The sequence below is a fragment of the Arvicanthis niloticus genome, chromosome 3 (genome assembly GCF_011762505.2).
Source record: "Arvicanthis niloticus isolate mArvNil1 chromosome 3, mArvNil1.pat.X, whole genome shotgun sequence".
NCBI classification, from domain to species: Eukaryota; Metazoa; Chordata; class Mammalia; order Rodentia; family Muridae; genus Arvicanthis; species Arvicanthis niloticus.
The window spans coordinates 81,873,832-81,895,191 of NC_047660.1; the positions used below are offsets into that span (position 1 = coordinate 81,873,832).

At 41.2% G+C, this 21,360-nt stretch overlaps 1 protein-coding gene across 2 annotated transcripts in view; it reads right to left on the reverse strand.

Annotated features, from left to right (window-relative positions):
- Positions 1 to 21,360, reverse strand: part of Cacna2d3 (calcium voltage-gated channel auxiliary subunit alpha2delta 3) — an 800,506-nt gene that overhangs the window by 543,879 nt on the left and 235,267 nt on the right. For both annotated transcript variants that reach the window (XM_076931312.1, XM_076931311.1), the window contains exon 4: positions 6,174 to 6,233. In XM_076931312.1, coding sequence (XP_076787427.1) covers positions 6,174 to 6,233 — 60 coding nt within the window. The remainder of the gene's footprint in view (positions 1 to 6,173; positions 6,234 to 21,360) is intronic.

Genomic DNA, 21,360 nt, shown 5'->3' on the forward strand with positions numbered 1-21,360 from the left:
ATGTACAATCCCAGAAAGATGACCTACCCATGACCCTCTGCCAAGCTGATCAAAGGGGGGGGGGGGGCTAACAATAGGTTTGATAAGGAAAGAATGGGTTGATTTTCATGCAGAGTATGAAAATTCCTTCAGTTTTCTATGCACCTTGCTATCTTATTTTCTGCACAAAAGCCAGCTGGCTACCTCTATGAAAATGCCATTTCTTTCTGGCCTTGTGACTTCCTTGTTCTCCCAGTTATGCCCCATCTCACCACCACACATGCCTCAGGATGGAGTTGTACATGGTCCTGTCAAAATGGGGAAGACTGACAAGTGAGCAGCTCATTTCTCCATTCAGGGTGTACCACTTCCAAACCCTTCCTCCCTCCTCTCCTCCTCTCCTCTCCTCCTCTCCTCTCCTCTCCTCTCCTCTCCTCTCCTCTCCTCCCCTCCCCTCCCCTCCCCTCCTCTCCTCCTCTCCTCCTCTCCTCCTCTCCTCCTCCCCTCCCCTCCCCTCCTCCCCTCCTCTCTCTCCTCTCCTCTCCTCTCCTCTCCTCTCCTCTCCTCCCCTCCCCTCCCCTCCCCTCTCCTCCCCTCCCCCCTTCTCTCCTCTCCTCTATAGCCCAGTGTTCTCCCCAAGGCAGGAGCCTCAAGGCCCAGCAGGGACATCCCAGAGGGGATGTGGTTTTCCTGCTCAGGCTTTCCTCAGTCCTCTGCAGTTGGTAGGGGCACCTCTAAAGTAACTGCTAGGCTCCCCTGCTGCCCTCTCTCCTGCCTCACACAAAGTTCCCATGGGAACAGCAGCAATGAGCAAGTTGGGGAAGTAATCCAGCCATAGCCATCCTACCTCAGGGATTTCTTGTTACCATAGCCCCTTGGCCTCCATTTTGAAGTCAGTCCACTGTGTTTGCAAGACAGGTACTTGAGTAGGGTGAGGAGCAGAGGAGAACACCGAGGGCATTCTGCCGCACCCCCAGCTTAGTCTCTTGCCGTCCTTGCCCTTCTCACACCTATGAGCCCCTGAGTGCCACTGGGCATTCCCCCTTATTACTTACAAAACAACAACAACAAAACAACAACAACAACAACAACAAATATTATAGAAAACTTTGCAGGAGAAAAAGCTTCTGCAGGATTCACAATTCAAAATCCCATTTTCCTCCTCCGTGCACCAGTTCTGTGCGATTGGCACTTATTTGAGACAGCTTTCAGGGAAAATATGTTTGTGGCTCAAAGATAAGCAGGTTTTTAGTAAACTGTCAAAAGGATTTTTTTTCTTTTTCTTTACTGCCAATGGAAAACTTCCAAAAGAATGGGGCAGTAAGGAGAGGGAGAGGGAGAGGGAGAGGGAGAGGGAGAGGGAGAGGGAGAGGGAGAGGGAGAGGGAGAGGGAGAGGGAGAGGGAGAGGGAGAGGGAGAGGGAGAGGGAGAGGGAGAGGGAGAGGGAGAGGGAGAGGGAGAGGGAGAGGGAGAGGGAGAGGGAGAGGGAGAGGGAGAGGGAGAGGGAGAGGGAGAGGGAGAGAAAACGGAGGGATGGAGGGAGAGAAAACGGAGGGATGGAGGGAGAGAGAGGAGATATTCTGAGTTTATTAGATATGTATAGCAATTTTCTGGGAAGTTACCCATGTACCAGGAGGCTGGGTAGTTGAGGCTAGGGCCATCTATCCCTCTTCCATGAATAAGGACATTGTCATCAAAATTATGAGAATGACTATAGTAAAATTTATGTGACCACTAACATGCAAGTCAGTTTGTGGGAGCCTTTTATTGTCAATTTTTCGACAAACTCTTATATTAATACACAACATAAAATTTTGTGAATGGAAGTTGTCATTTTCAAATAGCCACTGTGTATCAGTTATTCCCGAAAAGTTTTCCCAATGGAGATTTGGGGGAAGTAAAAGTGAAACCAAGAGGAGGGCAATCACAACCCATGGGTAGCCATGAATAGGGAGAAGTCCAAGGTCAAATTTATGTCCATGAGACACGCAGCCCATGGAGGCCAGGCAGAGCTGCCTTCTTTAGAGAGCTGTGTACTTTGGATTGTTCTCATATACATCAGATGCTGTATTTTTGCCTTGTGCCTCAACATAATTTTTAAGTGCTATCAATATAGTACCACACTGAGGATCCTTAGAGAGGACCCAAAGATGCCAAGGTCAGAGCCCAGAAAGGAACAGTTAAACCTCAGAAGAGGCTGTGAGAAGAATTTAAAAGGCAAACAAAACCCTGATAATAAAGACATAATGTATAAAAGGCTATTTCTTACTGAGTCTACCAGCAAAAAACCAAAGTTTCCTCTTTTACAATTTGGAATGAGACAAAGATGCAAAGTTACCATCTAAAGTGAGTCCAGGGCTTTCATTCTGAGACATGAACCTATACAGATTAGGAAATGTCACAAAACTAATAGGTACATTTTTTTTTCTATGTGAAAACAGACTTCTCTCTGCACTAATAATATAGGGTCCTTCCTGTGGTACTACACAGTGAGCAGATGGTATCTGAGGTTCTTTTATATACATTTTATATAAAAACAATCCAGCAATCCTCTGGCAGGGTCACAGGAAGGTCAGCAGCACCCAGATTAACAATTGATCAGCTCTAATGGACCATCAGAGCAATAAACTTCAAACCCATACTCAGGCCTGCTACCTCGTAATAGCCATGGGCTGACACCCCTGTTGTTAACAGACTTGCACTTAACAGCATCAGAGTTTCAGCAGCTTTGAAGCCTTCATCTGAGCAGGGACAGATGCTCTGATACATAGCTATGTTATCAAAGGCCTCTCTTTCACAGGTTTCCACCAAAGAGAACGGTGTTTGTTCTGATCCTATGATTTCAGTGAGGTCTGGCTGGACAGTGGATGACATCCCATAATGCCAAGAGACAATTGCAACACCTTCTCACGTTTGGGTGACAGTGGGGCCCTCTGCTAGTTTTTTTTTTTTTTTTTTTTTTCATTCACATAAAGAAAAGGTGAAGGACAAAGACATGGGGAGGTAGGAGTGTGGGGGGGTACGTGCGGGCTCAGCCTCATAGACGCATGAGGAGGGGGGATGGGATAGGAGGTTTCTGGGTGGTGGGGGAAAGTGGGATAAGGGAATAAAATCTGAAATGTAAATATAATGCCCAATTAAAAAAATAAATTTGGGAAAAAAAAAAAACCTCCCAGATGACAGAAGCTAGAGGCTAGTATTCTTGGTGTCTTCTTTGTTTCTCAAGAGATTTCAGTGCTTCATTTGTGTTCACAGCACCGCATGTGGCAAGGAGAGTCAGGGTGCCTCCCCAGAATTTTATTCTACAGCTGTAGTAGGAGACCAGCACTGTTGGGAGCCGACTTTAGTAGAAAGTGGCTAGATCAACTTTGCAGCCATCTGGAACCATATACCCTGATGAAAGACTTGGTTGTCAAAAGCCTATAACAGCTGAAGCACACTCTGATAAATATCTTGTTTATCCCACATAGCTTGTCTTGCTGTTTAGTGACCTCAGCTGTATGGTGCACGTGGTAAAGTGTTTTCACCTGTGTTCTCCTGCTTGTGTATATAAATACCTCAGAATTCCCTTCAATAAGGGAGACTTGAGAAAATAGAAGAGACTGAATCACACCCTGTCTTGTCTCCATTCTTCGCGTCTCTTGCCCCAAGAGCCACACTCTCTCTTGACCAGAGCACTTAGCCCCAAAAGTGTTGAGGCAAAGCATTGAGGCCGAGTGTGGGCCTCAACACAGCACAGTCTGGGAAGGTGACACTAGCTTCAAAAAGACTACAGAAGAGCACTCCTTAGCATCCTAACGAATGCCCCCCAATCAATCAAGCGGTTTCCCCTCCTGATCTCTGCGAGCAATCAGGCTGACCCATCCCCTCTGCCAGCCCTCCTATGCTTCATTGAGAACAGATTTCAGAATAAAACTGACTGTAAATATCAGAGACAGACACACCAGATTTTCAAAAATGGCTCTGGTTTCCAACCTTTATTATGCTCTTGCAAACTCACCCCTTCCCGCTAGACTCTGCCCTTTCTCTTGCAATTTTGCTCAGAAATCTGCCAGCTTCCCATTCTTTCCCAGTGTTGGCAATTGTCCCTACCACTTCTCCATACCAAGCCTGAAGTTTTCTACACGTGTCTACATTTCTACCTGCCTTTATGTTTTATGCTATCCCTAATAGAGACGCTCAGTTCGTGCCCTTGATACTTTTTTTGCTGGCCCTTCCAGTCTTTACATTTCTCCTAACAGCTCAATGACTCTAGAGTTTGAGCCCCACCAACTACACCACCAGCTACAGTCTTCAAAGATGAAACAAGAAGAAATCAATATAACCCTATAGGTGTCTGTTTGCACCATAGTCTACCATTGCCTGTTCACCATGAATAACTATACGACTCCATCAAATGCCCTTTCCCTACAGTTACTCATTCTGGGGTCTGAAACTCTCTTCTCCCTATAAGCTCCTTGGGCCTGATGTACAGTGTGGTTTCTCTTAACCTTCACCGTGCATTTATAAACCTTCCTTTTGCTAACCTTTTATCAGTGTCTCCATTTTAGTGTAGCCATAAGAGACAGAGACCAAAACTGCTTTAGAAATGCCATTTTGGGCACTTTAAGATTTGTGTTTCCCCCACAGACATCTGATCAATGGAATAGAATCAAGGACCCAGAAATAAAACCACACACCCGTGGACAATTGATTTTTGACAAAGAAAGTAAAACCATAGAATGAAAAAAGAAGACAGCATCTTTAACAAATGATGCTGGTCTAACTGGATGTCTGCATGTAGAAGAATGCAAATAGATCCATATTTATCATCCTGCACAAAACTCAAGTCCAAGTGAATCAAGTACCTCAGCATAAAACTGGATATAATAAACCTAATAGAAGAGAATTCAGGAATGAGCCTTGAACACATTGGAACAGAAAACAATTTTTTGAATAGAACACCAATAGCCCAGGCCCTAAGCTCAATTGACAAATGGGACCTCATGAAAATGCAAAGCTTCTCTAAGGCAAAGAACACTAACAATAAAACAAAATGGCATTAAGAAAAGATCTTCACTAACCCTACACCTGACAGAGGGTTAATATCCCAAATACATACAGAATTCAAGAAGTTAAACTCCAAAAACCAAATAATTCAATTTAAAAATGGGGCAGAGAACTAAACAGAGAATTCTCAACAGAGGAATCTCAGATGACCAAGAAGCACTTAAAGAAATGACCAACATCCTTAGTCACCAGGGAAATGCAAATCAAAACGACCCTGAGATTTCACCTCACACCAGTCAGAATGGCTAAGATCAAAAACTCAGGCTACAGCACATGCTGGTGAGGATGTGGAGAAAGGGGAACACTCCCCTTCTGCTGGTGGCATTGCAAACTAGTACAACCACTCTGGAAATCAATCTGACAGTTTCTTAGAAAATTGGAAATAGTTCTACCTGAAGACCCAGCTATACTGTTCCTGGGCACATACCCAAAAGATGCTCCACCATACCCCAAAGACTTGTGCTCCATTATGTTCATAGCAGCTTTATTTGTAATATGCAGAAACTGTAAACAACCCAAACTCAAACAACTGTCTCTCAACCGAAGAATGGATACAGAAAATGTGATTTATTTACACAATGGAATACAAGTATTAAAAATAAGGACATTATGAATTTTGTAGGCAAATGGATGGAACTAGAAAATATCACTCTGAGTAAGGTAACCTAAACCCAAAAGGACAGGCATTATATGTACTCAATGATAAGTGGATATTAGGCATAAAGTACAGAATACTCTTGATATACCTCATAGACCCAAAGAAGTTAAATAAAAAGGAAGGCCCAAGCAAGAGTTAAATCCATCACAACCTTGCTTCTAGTCACCCATATTTCAAAATGCAGTGTGAAAAATAGAATTTTGTATATCACCATTTTATCATTTTACCACTGAGAACCCTAACAATTTAGTGTCAGCTTACTGATACAACTCTTCCCTCATATCAGGAAAATTCACTGAAATTCAGTATACAGGTGTAAGCCTGTGACATTTACTATCATTGTCATTGGTAGAACCAAATTGAGAACTACTACCCTCATCCAACATGAAAGAGACATGCCTGTGCCAACTTGCCACTGCCCTCTCAAAGCATTTCTCCTTAGTCACTGAAACACACCAAGAACTTAACTTAAACTATAGTTGGTTACCTGCAAGTCAGCATCAAATTCATGTTTCAGGTGTGCCTCCTCTGCAGCTTCCACAAGACGCTGGAAAACAGAAGGTAATAATCAGAATCAGGACTATGACAAGGACTTCACCATACAGTATGGAAAGACTAGGGTGATTCCCATCTGAAAAGAATGGGTCACCTTTTTGTTATATATAGCTGTTTCCATGAGATGGAAGAACATTCTACCACAGTCAAATTTTAATTTATGCCTTTATTGTCCAATCATGTCTCCTAAAATAAAGATTTATTGTTTATCTATGAATTATTCAGACCCTGGTACTTGATTCTCAATGAGGATCCAAAACTTATGTAGAAAGGATGTAACTTGGGTATCAAAGGCCCTTAATCAGATTTATTGAGTTGCTTTGAACCCAATTCTCATAGATTTAGGGTCTTCTTCACTGGTTTTGGAAAGAATTCTGACCTTATTTACTTAATCATTGAGTGCTGATTCTTTCTGCTTCTCTTCTGATACAGTATTAGCAAGAGATAGTTATTTTCATTTTATTCTATGCCAGTGCTATTGTGATAATCTACATCTCAATAAGGTGATGCCAAGACTAAATTAATACTCAAACACCACAAAACCACAACTCTTACCCTTTTTGTTAAATTAGATTCAGCAAGTTCACCATCACTTTTTTTTTTTTTTTTTTTTGAGGACAGTGGCTAGAACTCAGAGCCTTATGCATATCGTAGGCAAGTGCAGTACCACTGACACATATCTATTGCCCTTGTTTGTTGGGAGCTGACTTTAAGCAGAAAGCGGCTAGATCAACTTTGCAACCATCTGGAACCATATACCCTGATGAAAGACTTGGTTTTCAAAAGCCTATAACAGCTGAAGCACACTCTGATAAGTATATTGTTTATCCCACATAGCTTGTTTTGCTGTTTAGTGACCCCAGCTGTATGCTGCACGTGGTAAAATGTTGTTTTCACCTGTGTTCTCCTATTTGTGCTTATAAATACCCAGTATTTCCTTGTAAAGGTGTGATGTAGTAGTGGAGTAGAGTAGGAATTGTGTGTGTTGAAGACAGTAAAGGAGACTTGACTACAGATCCTCTGGTTTGTTTCCCATTCTTCGAGTTTCTCCCCCTTTTTCCCCCCACTCTCTCTCTTGCTAGACCCCGATCTGTGGACAGAGTGGGCCACAACACTTGTTTTTAAGAGATAAGGTTTCACTTTGTAGCCTTGTCTGGCCTAGAACTCACAGTCACAGACATATGGCCTTGACCTTCCAAGTGCTGGGATTATAGACCTGTGCCACCAAATCTGGCTCGTATTCACATTCTTATGAAAACTATTTAATGACATCTCTTTTCACATAAAGAAAATTAGTCAACTATCAAAAATCACTTTACCTTGAGGATGTAAACAGAAAGATACTTTCTATGAAAATATAGGCTAGAGAATGTTATAGAAAATTCCCATTCATTGAAATAATATGTCACTGATACATCATGGAAAGAAATTTAAAACCTAATCACTTCTATTTTTCCCCATGGTCACCTTTGCTGTCTCTGCTTCTTGCTTTGACCTTGCTGTAGCTTGCTTTTATCGCCATGATAAACACAGTGACCCAAAGCAACATGGAAAGGAAAGTTTATTTCATCTTACAGCTTACAATACACCATGAAGGGAGATCAGAGAAGGAACATGGAAGCAGAAACTGAAGCAGGTGCCACAGGATTCATGACTTGCTTAGCATGGCTTGCTCAACTTGCTTTCTTATACCACCCTGGACCACTTACCCAGAGGTAGCTCTGCCCATAGCAGACAGGGACCTCCCACATAAAGCATTTATCAAGATTTACCTTCAATTTGCCCATAGGCAATCTGATGTAGGGAATCCCTCAATTAAGATTCCCCCTTCCCAGAAATCTTCGGCTTGTGTCAAGTTGAAAAATAAATCTAATCAGCACAGATATGATAAAAAGCCAAAGTTTAATAGGCCAACTTTGAAAAATTACATTTGTGTTGATCTCTTAGATGTCAGGAATCAACAGACAAACATCCCGTGATGTGGACATAAAGAGGCTAAAGTGTACAGGGTAACTTTGGGCAATGGTAGAGACTACCAAGGCTTCTTTTTCCATGGGCCATGAAGAGAGTGGCCAGCTGTTCACAGAAAGAATCTAGGAGGAGCATCAGTTGTATTTCCAGTCTCCCTCCAGTAAGTAACTGGGGGCTTTTGCTCTAAGCAATCAAAAACTGACCCTGGAGAACATAGAAGAACCAGAAGCAGAACACCTGATCTTCACTCTATCCCTGTAGCTACATTACTATCATTGGGGAAGCCTTGCCTTGCTCTGTGTCTCAGATACCTCTTTTAAAATACATAAGTATTTTATCTTTAGGGTGACCATATAGTGGTAGTTCTTAAAGTGTAGTACCCATCTTAGCAGCAGTGTTTCACCTGGAAACTTGCTAGAATTGAAAAATCCCAGGTCCTGCCACTTTCCCACACAGAAGCTCTGAGAGGGCCAGCAATGTTTATCAAAAACTTGCTCCAGGTGTCATTGCTATTGCTGTGAGTCCAGGCACCACAGGCTCATTCAGTGGTCTACCTGGGAGCCTTGGGTATTACCCACAAATCTCCAAGATTTCTCAGGCCTCGTTCATCTTTCCAGGTACATATGCATTTTTACTGCTAGGCATAAAAATCTTTACAGAAGAGAGACATACGATGAGAGGAGTGAGAACAGAAATGAAGAAAGGATAAAGAGAGACTGGGTACATTGCCCTAAGGTTTAATTGGATCACAATCTTCCCAATCAATGTAGCTTGTCATCCCCTAGGATCACAGTCTGCAATCTGTAAATGTATCGTTAGAAATTGTGACAGATGAGTGACAAGATGTAATAGAATAAAGCTGGGTCTGTGAGTTTTATTCTTTTAATCTTTGTATCAGGTTTAGAATTGCTAAGCCCACATCATAAAATCAGTTCCACGTGGACATTTATGGATAAATATTATGCAAGACTGAACATTTACATTACCAAAACTACTCATACATCGTGAGCACTCATGTTCTTAAACATCTTTAGGAGATTTTTTTTTTAATTGTGTCTAAACACACTGAGAACCTGGGGGTGTGTTGGGGAAAGGGGGTGATGAAATATCTAATTGACCAAAAATAAAATAAAGTAAAATAAAATAAAATTTCACAATAACCATAATGGTGATATTGAAAAGAGCAAAGAGTTGAAATAGAATAAAATAATAAAGTAGTTTAAGCCTGACAAGAAAACAAGATAGAAATGTACAAATTGAAAGAACACATGAAGAGTGTTTCATATGTAACATTTGATCTACATAAGGATGAATGTATCTGTATGGATAAGTGTATCATATGCATGCATCTCATATAACATACTAATTTTGTGTGACATAGCATGGACTGTATTTCATGTCTAACATATTCTGTTCGTGTATGCTTGCATGTGTGTATATGATACATATGTTATACATAGCTTATAGTGTTCCTATTGTATAACACTAAAATGCAAGGAATGGGGCACAGGAGGCAACAATTGAAAACAACTGGGTTTTACTGCAGTACTGCTGAGAAGAGCCAGAACATACCTTATGTGCTGACAACAGAGAGGGCATGAGAATCTAATTCTTCTGGTCAAAGTTTTTAGGATCATTTTCAAGTTAAATTGTTGCATGACTTTAAAAAATGTAACTGTCAGAGATGTTTTCCCATTATTGTCTCTGGAGAAGAAACACTACTCGTGAGAAGTAGGTCAATAGGCAGCTAGCCTATCACAGTTGTCTTATGAGAAGCTGGCAAGTGTTTTAGGACAAGGCCCAGAATAGATGGATGCTTTTGTGCCCACAGTCAAATGCAGGATTATCCCAACCTGTCTGCTAGGGCTAGGAAAGACAGACATACACGTTCTGGGAGAATGTAGGGGAACCAGCCCCAAAGAACATGTTCTGCTGCTGCTCTCAAAGGGTGGGTGGACCCAAGAGGAAAGCAACAGTGCCAGCCAACCAGAACTTCCCAGGGTTTAAATCACCAGCCTGGGAGCACAAAGAGTGGCACCCATGACTTCAGCTGTATACTTAGGGGAGGATAGCCTTATCAGGCATGGATGGGAGAGGAGATCCTTGATCCCATGAAGGCTGAACACCAAGTGGGGAGAAATTCAAGGGTGGGGAGGGGGAAGTGGGGGGTAGGTGGGGGCACACCCTTGTGGAGGCAGGAGAGGGGGATGGAATAGGGGGTTCCTGGGTAGTAGGGGGAATGGGGTAAGGGGATAAAATCTGAGATGTAAACATAACATCCAATAAAAATATGAAAAAAGGAAAAAAATAAAATAAAAATAAAATAAATAAAAAAATTAAAATTAAAATAAAAAGAGTCATTAGAACTAGCAGGTTGAAAACTACAGGCCTTGGAGCAAGAACAAATAGCTCCTGACTCTCCTATATAAAATGGTATTTACAAAGGGTATCATGTACCATAAGTTTACCCATAATTGAATCTGAGGAAAAGAATTTTTCACTGTTAATAAACTAAAAATAAAGTAATATTCACCTAGCAAAGTCAAGATCTTTTGACTTCAAGTTCTGGTATCTGGCCATAGAAGGCAAGAGACTAGAGTATCTTTTTCCTGAGCAAATATCCTTATCACTCAAGTCAAATGAGATCAGCTTTTAAAAGTAGGTTTGATTATCACTTGCAGGCAGAAAAAAAATCTATTAAATTTGCTAATATTCTTATGTAAGGAATGGCCATGGAGCCCGAGGAGAGCAGCTTCTCTATTATATCTGTTAGAAAGACAGTGTACTTTTAATAATAATAAGTTAATTTTCTCTTATGTGAGTTTCCCTTTTGAATCTGCAGATGGGATTATAGAATTGAATGTGGTTTTTAATTAAAATTGAATACTGGAAATTTTAAAAAGGCTTTGAAGACTCCGGGCTGAGCTTTGTCGTAAAGAAAAACAGAAGCTTTGGCCACAACTTTGCATCTCCCCTTAGTTAAAGGCTCTTTGCTCTATAAAAATTGGTAACAATACAGTAGAATGTGCATGCTGGCCCCAGACAAAGCACCTACGGGCTAAGAGGTAGTAATTCCTGAGGCAAGCCACACTGCGCTACTTTTTATATTTCTATATAACTCTTCCATTTTAGTGAAACAAATACAAACAAGGGCCATCTTTATAAGTAAGAAATGCTAGAGACCATGCACCATGGACAATATTTATAGTGGCAATGAAGGCAGAGCTGCTGAGGGGACAATGGGACCATTAAAACATTTTTAAAGCATTTCATTGACCAACATCTCATTTCCTGTGACAAGGACCATGTGTATACGTCTCTACAATAGCACAATCTCTCGTTTCCTCCCAAATGCTTAAATCAAGGTCAGAGGTAAAGATATCACAGAAGTCAAACTTTTTATGAAGGTGGGACCAGACCATTCACAGTAAAAAATTGGATAAGAAGAAAAAAAATGGGTTTGTTGATGTTGGTCTATTTTTTTTTCTTTTGTCCTTGGTAATTTTAGCTTAACAAGGGAAGAAATGAAAGCATGAGAGAAGAGGGAAAGGTAATGGAACCTTGACTCTGACCCCAGAAGGAACTCACTATGGACTCCCACTGATGGAATCAGCAGGAACAAATTGTGTATAAGTGAAAAGAATAAATGTTCATAAAAATCCCCAAAGCTGGGGAGAGAAAATTACAGATGAAAGCCCTTAAAGCAAAAGAGTCATATAAAAAACATATGGAACAGCAAAGAACTATTTTTATTCCCCCTGTTAAACTAAAAGCCCTGTGCTGTAAAAGCTGCTACAATGTGACACTTACATTTAACAAAGATTTCAAAACAGTTCATCTATTTAGTAGGTTTTGTTTAACATTATGCAATGATACATTTAATACTTATATGAAGGTTGTAATGCCATTTAAGAAATGAATTCTTCCTCAAGTGAGGTTGGAATTCAACTACAGTGACTCTAAAGAAGAACCTATAATAATTAGGATGGTTTGGGGCTACAGTGAGGATTGGTACAGAGGCAGCCAATGAGTGGCCCTTAACATTGGGCCAGCTACTACTTGTCTGTACTGTCATATCAGCATAATATAAATGGACACGGTGAGGAGAATGAAATCATCGGGGCAGAATTACAGTCACCACTGCATTCAGAATGGCATGGTTCATTTTTTTTCTTTTCCTAGACTCTGGTTGCCAGGAGCCATCAAGAAGAAGCTAGCAGGTGATCTTCCTGAGATGGTTCCAACATGGACTGTACAATTAATGACACATTTGCTTCTGTAGGCAATGCCCAGTAGAATTTCATTTAAGGAAAGATTCATGCTATTAATACTTTTTCTGATTGATATATTGATATATATATATATATATATATATATATATGTATTAGCCCACCCTTTTGAGCAGATTTCTGCAGAACAACAAAGATGTACTGTCTTGTAGTGATGTTATATAGACAAATAGATGATTTCTTAATTCCTATCAATTATCCTCTAAGAATTTCTAAAATTATAATAGTAACTTTTGTAATAGGATTGCTAATAAGTCCTTTCTAATGATCAAAACTTCAATAAGAACTCTGCCAGTCTGTCAGTGTCATGAGTTAATTGCTTCTGAGATAGTATGCAGGCATTCTGCAACTTGGAGCACATTCCAAGAGGTTGTAAAAACATTAACCAAAGGTCATAAAATGAGAGCTAATGATTTACTACAGATGCAGGACAAAAGATAAAATATTGACTGGGTTTATCGATACAAAATTTCACTAATAAAGTAGCCACAAACGTTATAGTTTTTAACTCTCCATGAACCTGTTGAGCTTGTGACAGATAATGAATGTTTAGCCAGATAATTAATCATAATGGATATGTATGTAAACATTCTCTGTTGTAAACTTTTTATTTGATTTTTTATTTGAATTTATATGTAAACTTGTGATGAACTTTTTACCATGTATTCTGAAAGATGTAGAAGTGCTGAGGACAAAGAGTGGAGACACCCTTATCCCCCTTTTCCTTAGCCCAGATTCCCTTTTCTTAGAGAACTTTCATAGAAAACTTTTTAGAGAGAACTTAGAAATAAAGATTAAAATCACTTTTCAAAGTGTCCTGTTTTCTTCCTGTGACTTTAACTAGCAGGCTGGAAGTTAGAGCTGAGTAGTTCCTACTGAGATAGAACAAAACCCAAAACCTATATTATTTAATTCCCCTCTGCTTTACTATGAGGTGCTAAATGCCAGAGACTGAAGTTTCTGGTCTCAGGGGAACTCAAGACTAGCAGGTCAGCTAGAACAGCAAAGTAACTTAGACTTAAGATAGATAAACATTTTATTATTAAGTGGCAACCCTAAATATCTGGAAAGACCAAGTCTTGCTCCCATTGGTTTATCTTCAAGAGAGAACTAAAAAAGAAAAACAGCCAAGGATGGCCCCAGGCATGTGGTTATTGTTTTAGTGTTTGATGAAAAAAGAATTATAGCTTTTGTACATCAGAGTATGCTCAGAACTAACATTACCAGCAAAGTATTAGGAGGGCTTTGAACATGAATGGTTCATATTCTGCAGACCATGTAGACTCAGGTTTCTCACAGTCATGTACTTCAAATCCAATACATCCCAGAAATAAAATGACATATCTCTATCCTTTCTTGGGTATGTTAATGCATCAGAGGTTGTTTCCAGGAGCCTAAATACAATGAGATTGATTTGGTTCTTGGATGAAAGAAACACTTGTATCTTACATCAGGACTCATAATTTATTCAAGAATTATTACAAGGGCTGGGGAGATGGCTCAGTGGTAAGAGAATTTGTTCTGCAAGCCTGAGGACCTGAGTTCAAACCCTTAGCACTCTCATAAAAGTCCAGGCATAGCTGTGCATACATGTAATCCCAGGGTTAGAAAGCAGAGACAGGCAGATCCTAAGAACACACTGGTTGACCAACATACCCTAAACAGTGAGCTACTGGTTCAATGAGAGAACCTGACTCAAGGAAATCAGGAAAATAGTGATAAACAGACTTGATCGTCCTGCTCTGACCTCTGCATGAGCACAAACTGGTGTTAGCACCTGAATATTCATGTGCATGTACCACACACAAACATCACATATGATACATGATGTACCACACACATGCATAAACACACAAACACAAAAACGAACCATTACATTGAAAAATACTAAGTAAGACATTCAGATTTACATCTTCATTCCTACTCTGAAATCATTTCCGCTCTGGTCTTGGGAGGCACTCCCCAGCTCTCTGGAACAGAGTAGGTTAATTAAAGTTGCTTCCATAATTAGTGTAATTAGAATTATCTCCATAGTGGGATCTGGGGCTGGTCACCAGCAGACTAGGAAACACTAGGTGATTCACAGAAGGGGCACAAGGGAAAATGGCTATTTACAGATAAAGGGGCAAGAATGTTACCAGGAAGGCAAGGACATGTCCCCAGAACAACAAGATTCAAGCTGCTGTACCCAAAAGAAAGATAAGTACTAAAGCAACGTCTCAGACAATGTGAGTTTGGGAGTAAGACAGTATTTTGAAAAGCCATATTAGTCAAACACCAATCAAACATATTAGTCAAACATAAAGATCATATGATGGCTAAACAACCAACAGGCCTTACCCCAATATGAAAGAAAGAATCTAGAAAGATTGACAAAGGCAAGAAGCAAAAACAAGGCAGGTATCACAGATTCCCAACAGCATGCTGAGGCTGCAGCTGAAACCATATCTGAGAGTCTGATAATATTTCATAATCTTTATTGATACAAATGATTTTACTTTTCAATTCCAATAGAAGTGGCAAGGATAATTTACCAACTATCAAGAAGATCACTCTTTGGAGAAAAAACAGCTTTTAAGAAGGCTTCATTATTTCTTTTTGTTCCTGTAGAAGAAATAAGCTTTGTTGCACATGAATGAACATTTTCTATAAAATGACCTTCTGCCTGGAAGCTGCAGAGCTTGCTTCTGCTTTACAAACAGCAAACACTTCAAAGTGGATTATAAAAGCACAGCTATACGGTTTCTAGAGGAAGCAGGTACGAGAACAATGGGCCAGACACATCTCTCCAGTGTGCTGTGTGTGCAATGATCCTTCTATCACGCCTTCCTTTCCTGTCTCCTTCACACTGTGGAAGGCTGTGTGTGCTGGCCTTTTACAAGACACAATAAGCCCAGAGTTTCTATCAGGAGACACGATCACAATCAATAGCAAATTATCTTTGTTTCCACAGGAGGTGCCTGTTATCAACTTGAGGCTGATTAAATTAATAACCTGTTATCAACATGGCCAATTTCCAGACTAAGACCATTTCATTCGGCATGTCAGGCTACATTTGCTCGAGTGTGACATCTGCTAAGCTGTGAAAGATGGGGGCAGCCAAACTGTGCTCAAAAGGGCTACCCAAGAACCAAAGGGGCCTGGAGGAGGTGGGAAAAGAAGACAATCTTAAGCACAAGCCCAAGACACTCTTTCTAAAAGAAACAGTATTTTAAAGAATGACTTTCTGCTTCTATGAGCACCTGGGAATGTCTTAGGGTTGACTATCAACATCAAGGCTATTTAAAGAGAAAACTAGAAAAGTCTACTCTGTTTTGTGTATATGTGTGTGACAAGCATGGTGTGGAATATGTGAACATGTGTATGAGGGCATATGAACCTGTACATATATGTGTAGAGGCCAGAAGAGAACACTGAATGCCATCTTAGTCATTTGAAATGGAGTCTCTCACTGAACCTGTGACTTAGATAATAGCCCAGTAAACACCAGTAATCCTCCTCACTCCAACCCCCAGAGATTTGGACTTCAGTGGTGCATGTGCCATTATCCTTCATATTAAAACTGTCCATATATTACCAAGGGGGTAGTCAAGGATGGATGAAGGCAGGAGCTGAAAATGGACATTTGTTTTCCATAGCATATAATCCGGCTCTACTCCTCCTTACAGCCCTCTTTGGGCTCCCTTGAGGATGATGACTAGAACTCCCAATACCAGAGTGCTGCAGCCAGTGCCCAGCTAACAAACTCAATAGAAACATCTGCCCCAGACCAAATGAGTCATAGTCATGGTCATGGTAACAAGGTGAGGGTACAATTTAAAAACAAGTACTTAAGAACCTCTCAGATAACCAGAACCTCATCTATCACTGAGTGGGACCCCAAGACTCAGATCTTGGACTTCTCTGGCCCTCTTTTTAAAAATAGGCCTCAGATCTCAAGTACGAGGATCTAAATCATGAGTTGCTTGGTAACCAGAGAACCTCATCTGTCACTGAGTGGGACCCTAAGCCTCAGATCTTGGACTCTTCCAGCCCTCTTTTTTAAAAAAGGGGCCTCACATCCCAAAGGATCTAAATCATGAGTTGCTTGGCACTGGGTGAATCTGCATGGCTTTGCATTTCTGCTAGTTTTCTCTGGTTAGCTGGAGCACGATCGTCTTCACTCTGCACCGTACTGTTTGAACATGATAGGAATGTGCACGCAGAACACTCTTCAAGGATTCCACACAGGCACAAGATGCTATGAAGATAGGGTACAGAAGAGACAAGATTTCCCAGCATAAAACAGCTTGACTGGAACAAAGAATCTTCACAGCGTCTGCACCTCCCACGGTTGGCTCTCGCACAGACAGAACTTGGAGGAGGGCCTCAAGTTCACAGTTACATGGAGGTTATGTGAAAGTTAATTCTGCTGCCAGGGAAAGGACTCTACACCTCATGTTCAAAAAGCACAGGGCTGCGCACCTGCTCCTTCTGTGCTGTGTTTAAGAGCCCTCCACTCCCTTTTTCAGCTTCGCTGGTAGAATCTGTGATCAGTGAGGCTGAAAATGGAATAGATTGAAAGCTTTGACTGATGTCCTCCCAATGACAGGGACGCAGGGATTAAGCTGTTAGACAAAGCAAGCTCCTTTGACAGTTGTACATATGAGATGCTGCATAGGCCATCAAGTGTGACAGGCAGCCCCTAGCCACCAAACCCACTATGCTTAGGAAGTCAACATGTCCTTTCACCCAGAACAACATCCATGATCACTTGGACTTCAACTCCTAAAAGTGGATTTAATTAAATCTGAGACGGGGATGGGGGTGGTGGGGAGAGCTATTCAAATTCCCCCTTTGCTTTCTCCTTCCACCTTTATCCAAATGTTTACATGAGCAATTTCAGTTCGTGGAGGGGAACATGTTGTATTGACCTCAAGAGCTGGCTCTGGGGTCATGAAATGTGAATTTAAATCTTGGCTCCAGCAGTGCCATGACAGTATTCTGGGCTAAAGTTCTTGGCATATAGTAAACGAACACTTATGTTAGCTCTTGCTGCTGCTGCTGCTGCTTTTACTGTAACGATGAAGATGATGATGGTGATGATAATGATGTCATCAATGGCCTTGATAATGGTGACACTCATGTTGTCACATTCATAATGACAACAGAAACGGAAACATATACAATGTGGTATGATTAGGAGAGCTGCAAAGCATATTAACAATTGACCAACACCAAGCTTTACAATTTCTGATCTCATAACAAACTCTCCTAAGAGCTTCAGTAAACAGCTCCAGGTAAATCTCACCACTGTCAGAAAACACCTAGACCATCTCAAGATTACACGCAGGGAAAACCAAGTGCTGAGACGTTGTGAGAGGTTGCAGTTCTGGGAAAACCCATAGCAGAGAGCAGGCAACTTGGCAGGGCATGGCTCCTGGTGCAGAATGTTTCTTCAAAGATGTGATGGTGAGCCAGAGTGAAAGGACCAGACCAGAGGAAGTCAGCTGCAGGAGATAAGGGAGAAGCAGACAAGGTTCCCTGTCTGTCTGGTGGGCTGTGGGGTGGGAGTCAAAGTCAGCAGGGGAAGCAGGGAAGAGAGGCGTGCTGCACCAAGACAGTAAGAGAGTTCTAAGGAGCAAGGACAGTGCTGAGGCTGAAGGGGCATGCAGCTGGCTATTGGTTACTTTTCTCATTATGGTAACAAAATATACTAAATGAGGAAGGGTTTGTTTTGGTCCTCAGGGCTCAGTTCAGCATGGCTTAGGAGGCAGTAGAAGCAGGAAGTGCCCACAGTCAGGAAACAAAGATTGCTATGGGTTCTATGGGTACCCACCTGGCTTCCTCTTTTTTCCTTTTTCCTTTCCACAGTCATAAATTCACCCTAGGCCCTTCCTCTTCAAGTAAGCTTCTTTAGAAATGTCCTCCCAGACACACCTTTGGGGTCTGCCTTCCAGGAGACTAAATCCAACCATGTGGATTACCACTACACTGCACAGCTGGAGGTTTCACTGCCCCTAAACCCAAAAGATTAGGTCAAAATTTAATTACTCTTTAAAACTCAGGAGGTACCAACGCTGGCAAAAAAAAAAAAAAAAAAAAAAAAAAAAAGGATGTTTTGATGTTTTGATGTTTTGATGTAAGGCCCATTTCACTTGGTTTGTTTTGTAACCTGGTCATGTCCCCTGGCTTTGAACACTACCAAAATATAAGCCACACCTCTCTCTGGCAAGTGAGGCTCCTAGTTAGGTTTCTGGTAGACTTGATACTGGAAAGAAAAAAAAAAAAAAAAACATTTTCTCCTGGTAAAGGTTTGTTAAATACGGCAGCAACTTCAGGAGGCTGATATCTTTCCCGTGTTACCTATCCAAGTGTCCTTCTGCAGAGGACTGAGACCGGAGTGTGGCTTACTGTGCCTCTAATCCAGCACTGGCCTCAGCTCCACCAAGACCTTCATTCTTAGTGTGAAAACCCTTGCCTGCTAAAATATAGAAAAGGTTTGGTTTTTTATCATGTGACTGGCAAGAACCAGAGGAAACATAAGAGCCAGTTTAGAGAAAGGGTGGGCAGAAAGACAGAGAACCACTGAAATCAAAGGGATAGCAGTTGGGTGGCGAAATCCACACTTGCTATGGTCTGTCACCAGTCAACTTGATAGGAGTTAGGACCACCAAGGAAACTCCTCTGCACATGTCTGTAAGAAAGTTGCTATATTAGATTAACTAAGGTGGGAAGACCCCCATGAAATGTGGGTGGCATCATCCCCCGTGGGGGACCACACCCCCAAACCATGAAGCAAAACAAACCCTTCTTTCTTGCTTTCATCCAGCATTTTTATCACAATGATAAGGAAAGTAACTAGTGCAATATTCTACCACAAGAGACCGTAGAAAGGAGGGAAAGAGAAGGGAAGAGACAGGAGTAAAACATGAAGGAAAGAAGGAGAAAGGGAAATATGGAATGAGAAAGGGGAAAGGCTGGGCGCATGGGCAGAAGGGATGGTGGGGATAGCATAGTGCTAGGGCAGAAGCAGAGAGGCAGTGATAAAGCTGCCCAGGAAAGCTCCATGGAGACCCAGCTCAGCTACCTCCAGAATCCTCACTGGGACCACAAAGCTTTTGGGCTTGAGCTTCTATTTGCAGGGCCTCAAAGATACCTTTCCCATCATCCCCTGAAGGATCACAGATGTCAAAGCAATCCCACAGCACTGGAAGGGGATGACTTAATGTGCTCTCCCTTTCCTAGACTTCTCAGCACACGGTACACCTTAAATGACTCTCTGTGTCCGTGTCCGTGTGTGTGTGTGTGTGTGTGTGTGTGTGTGTATGTGTGTGTTTCTATTGAGACTCTTTTTTAAAGTGAAATATAATTACATCATTTCCCCTCCCTCAAATCACTCCATGCCCCTCCTTCACTCTCCCTCAAATCATGACCTCATTTTCCGTTCTTTCTATTGTTACACACATACACATGAAATTTTTTTTATACTGTAGCCTTTATTTTCTTCAGAAGAGTTCAGCATTATTGTGTAGGCAGTATTTTTTTAAAGCGCTAACTCCCTACTTAAGTCTTTATTTTTAAAAGCATAATTTTTAACTAAACTTGACCCTTCCTTCATTTTACAATATACCAAGGGCCTTGGGAGATGGCTGGAGTCACTTCACTTTTGGCAGATCAATGTACCAAGCTGGCTTTAATCCCACTGAGATGAAGTTAACCACATACACTTAAAGGTGAATGCATTTCAAATGAAATCAAGGAGGAATAAAGAGAGAGAGAGAGAAAAGATTACTCTTAGGATCATGGTGCCTGAATAATTTCCACAAATTTCTTGTTATTTAATAACACGCTGGTAAATCCAGAAACCCCAGCAGAAAGTCTTTCTTCTCCAAAGTAACAATGAAACCCTGCAGCCAAGACTCTGAACCCTGCCCAACACTGCCTTGATCAATACTGTGGCAGCCAAGAAAACTCTGTAGATGTCACAGTCACACATAGCTGGTGCACCTGCCTGTGGGAAACTGTGCCAAGCGAGGCCTAGGCTCCGTGAAGTGCATGTGCCTACACTTACTTTTGTTATTTGTCTCTTTTAAATTCTCACATGCTCCTTTTGTATTCAAGAAATGACGTCTTCACTCTCTGGAAGCAAATTTTGCATTTTTAAATTTCCAAGGATAAGAAGGTAGCTTAAGGGCTAAGCTGTCTCTCCCGCTTTTAATGCGCAGGTAATGAACTGAAATTACACGCCAGGCTGGAATTTTTACAGAGACTTATTCACAGACTTTACTCTCTCAGCTTAACTTCTTTCTCCTGTGTCAACTATTAATTATAACTTTATTTCAAAATGACAAAGAAATAAGCAGATATTTGAATATATAGTAGTAATAAAAGATTTGAAGAATTTTTTTAATGACAAAAAGACAAAGCTAATTAAGAAACACCAAGTTCAGTTTATGCCAAAGTAAACCAAAACCACAAACTCAAATTCCCCCTATTGTCTATGCAGGCTTCATTTGCATACCATGCCTGCATTCCCTGTGACTTGATCACACTCTAGAGCTTAAGTTTGCAACTTCCCATGACCAAGGAAAAGAGAACCTGAATTTTGGCACAGAATTGTCATGACGTAATCTCTGCTGTCCGCCTCCTACTTTTACTAGAAAATAGAGATGCAGAGAAATGATAAGTTCAAAATCCTCACTTAGTCCAAATTAGCTATTAATTAATAATGGATAGCTTGAGTTGAGTATATGCAATATATTCAGACTTCCATGCTTTCTAGACATTCCTGAGGAATATAAAGTCACCAAAGGAGACCTAGAAAGATTTAGAAGCTGGGTTGAACAAAAGTCAGCCCCTTGCTCATGATGGAGAAAT